Below are 956 nucleotides of genomic sequence, written 5' to 3'. Positions count from 1 at the left end.
AGATGTGCGTTGTATTTATACGACCATGTGCTCCCCCTCGCCAGCCTAACACGCCCGACGTAGCAATCACAGAGAATCCCCTGTGTCCCCATCAATCAGGGTGACAGCCGACAGTAGCCTTGTCTCGCCTCAAACAGCTCGGCGCGAGACAGGAGACAGCTGGGCTCCCTCGGCGGTGAGGACGGGCAGGGAGGAGAGGAAGGGGGGGGGGGATGAGGAGCTAGTGAGGAGGAAGCGGAGATGGGGAGCTGGAGACGGGGAGATGAAGATGAGGAGCTGGATATGAGGAGACGAGGAGCTGGAGAGCAGAAGATGAAGATATGGAGCCGAATTAGAGGATCTGAAACTGAAGAGATAGGGAGGAATCGGTGACGAGGAGCCGGGAACGGGGAGCCAAGACGGGGAGCCAAGACGGGGAGCCAAAGCCGGGGAGCAGGAGGCAAGGACACAGAGACAAGGAGCTGGAGACGAGGAAGCGAAAATGGGGAGCTGCAAAGGGGGAGCCGAACACGAGAAACCGGGGAAAAGGAGCCAGAGATGGCCTGCGGACGAGGAGCCGGGGACGAGGACACAAAGCCGGGGAGCAGGAGACCTGGGACGTCGGACTTGCTTGTTATCATCTGCGTGTCGCTGCTTCGCTCGTCAGGGATTTCGGCCTCTGGTGCTTGTGGGATAGACTTGCTTTGGCTTCGTTCCTTTTGTGTTCGATTTGCTTGTCTTTACTGTCAGCCATTTGCTGTTGCTGCTGATTTTGTTCACTTTATTTATTTCCATTATCTTCTACCTCATTTCCCCTGCTTCCTTCTCCTCTCTCTTCCTCTCGCTGTATCAATCTGTCTGTCAGACTCTTAAGCTTCCTTAGATATCAAGCTTTAGGTATAATCTCAAGGCAAAATATCAATTTTCCAGGAATAAAATGATCTGGCAAAATATCCTTCTAGAGAGGGAGGAAAGGA

At 53.8% G+C, this 956-nt stretch overlaps 1 protein-coding gene across 1 annotated transcript in view; it reads left to right on the top strand.

Moving 5' to 3' along the window:
* Positions 1–2: 2 nt before the first annotated feature.
* The window catches only part of LOC119585504 (uncharacterized protein DKFZp434B061-like), a 59,739-nt gene continuing 58,785 nt past the window's right edge, over positions 3–956 (top strand). The window contains exons 1-2 of the mRNA XM_037934148.1: positions 3–100; positions 353–599. Coding sequence (XP_037790076.1) covers positions 3–100; positions 353–599 — 345 coding nt within the window. The remainder of the gene's footprint in view (positions 101–352; positions 600–956) is intronic.

Source organism: Penaeus monodon, chromosome 19 (assembly GCF_015228065.2).
Source record: "Penaeus monodon isolate SGIC_2016 chromosome 19, NSTDA_Pmon_1, whole genome shotgun sequence".
In the NCBI taxonomy this organism is placed as follows: domain Eukaryota; kingdom Metazoa; phylum Arthropoda; class Malacostraca; order Decapoda; family Penaeidae; genus Penaeus; species Penaeus monodon.
The sequence above is the reverse complement of the archived record's forward strand: the minus strand, read 5'-3'. Positions and strand labels throughout refer to the sequence as shown.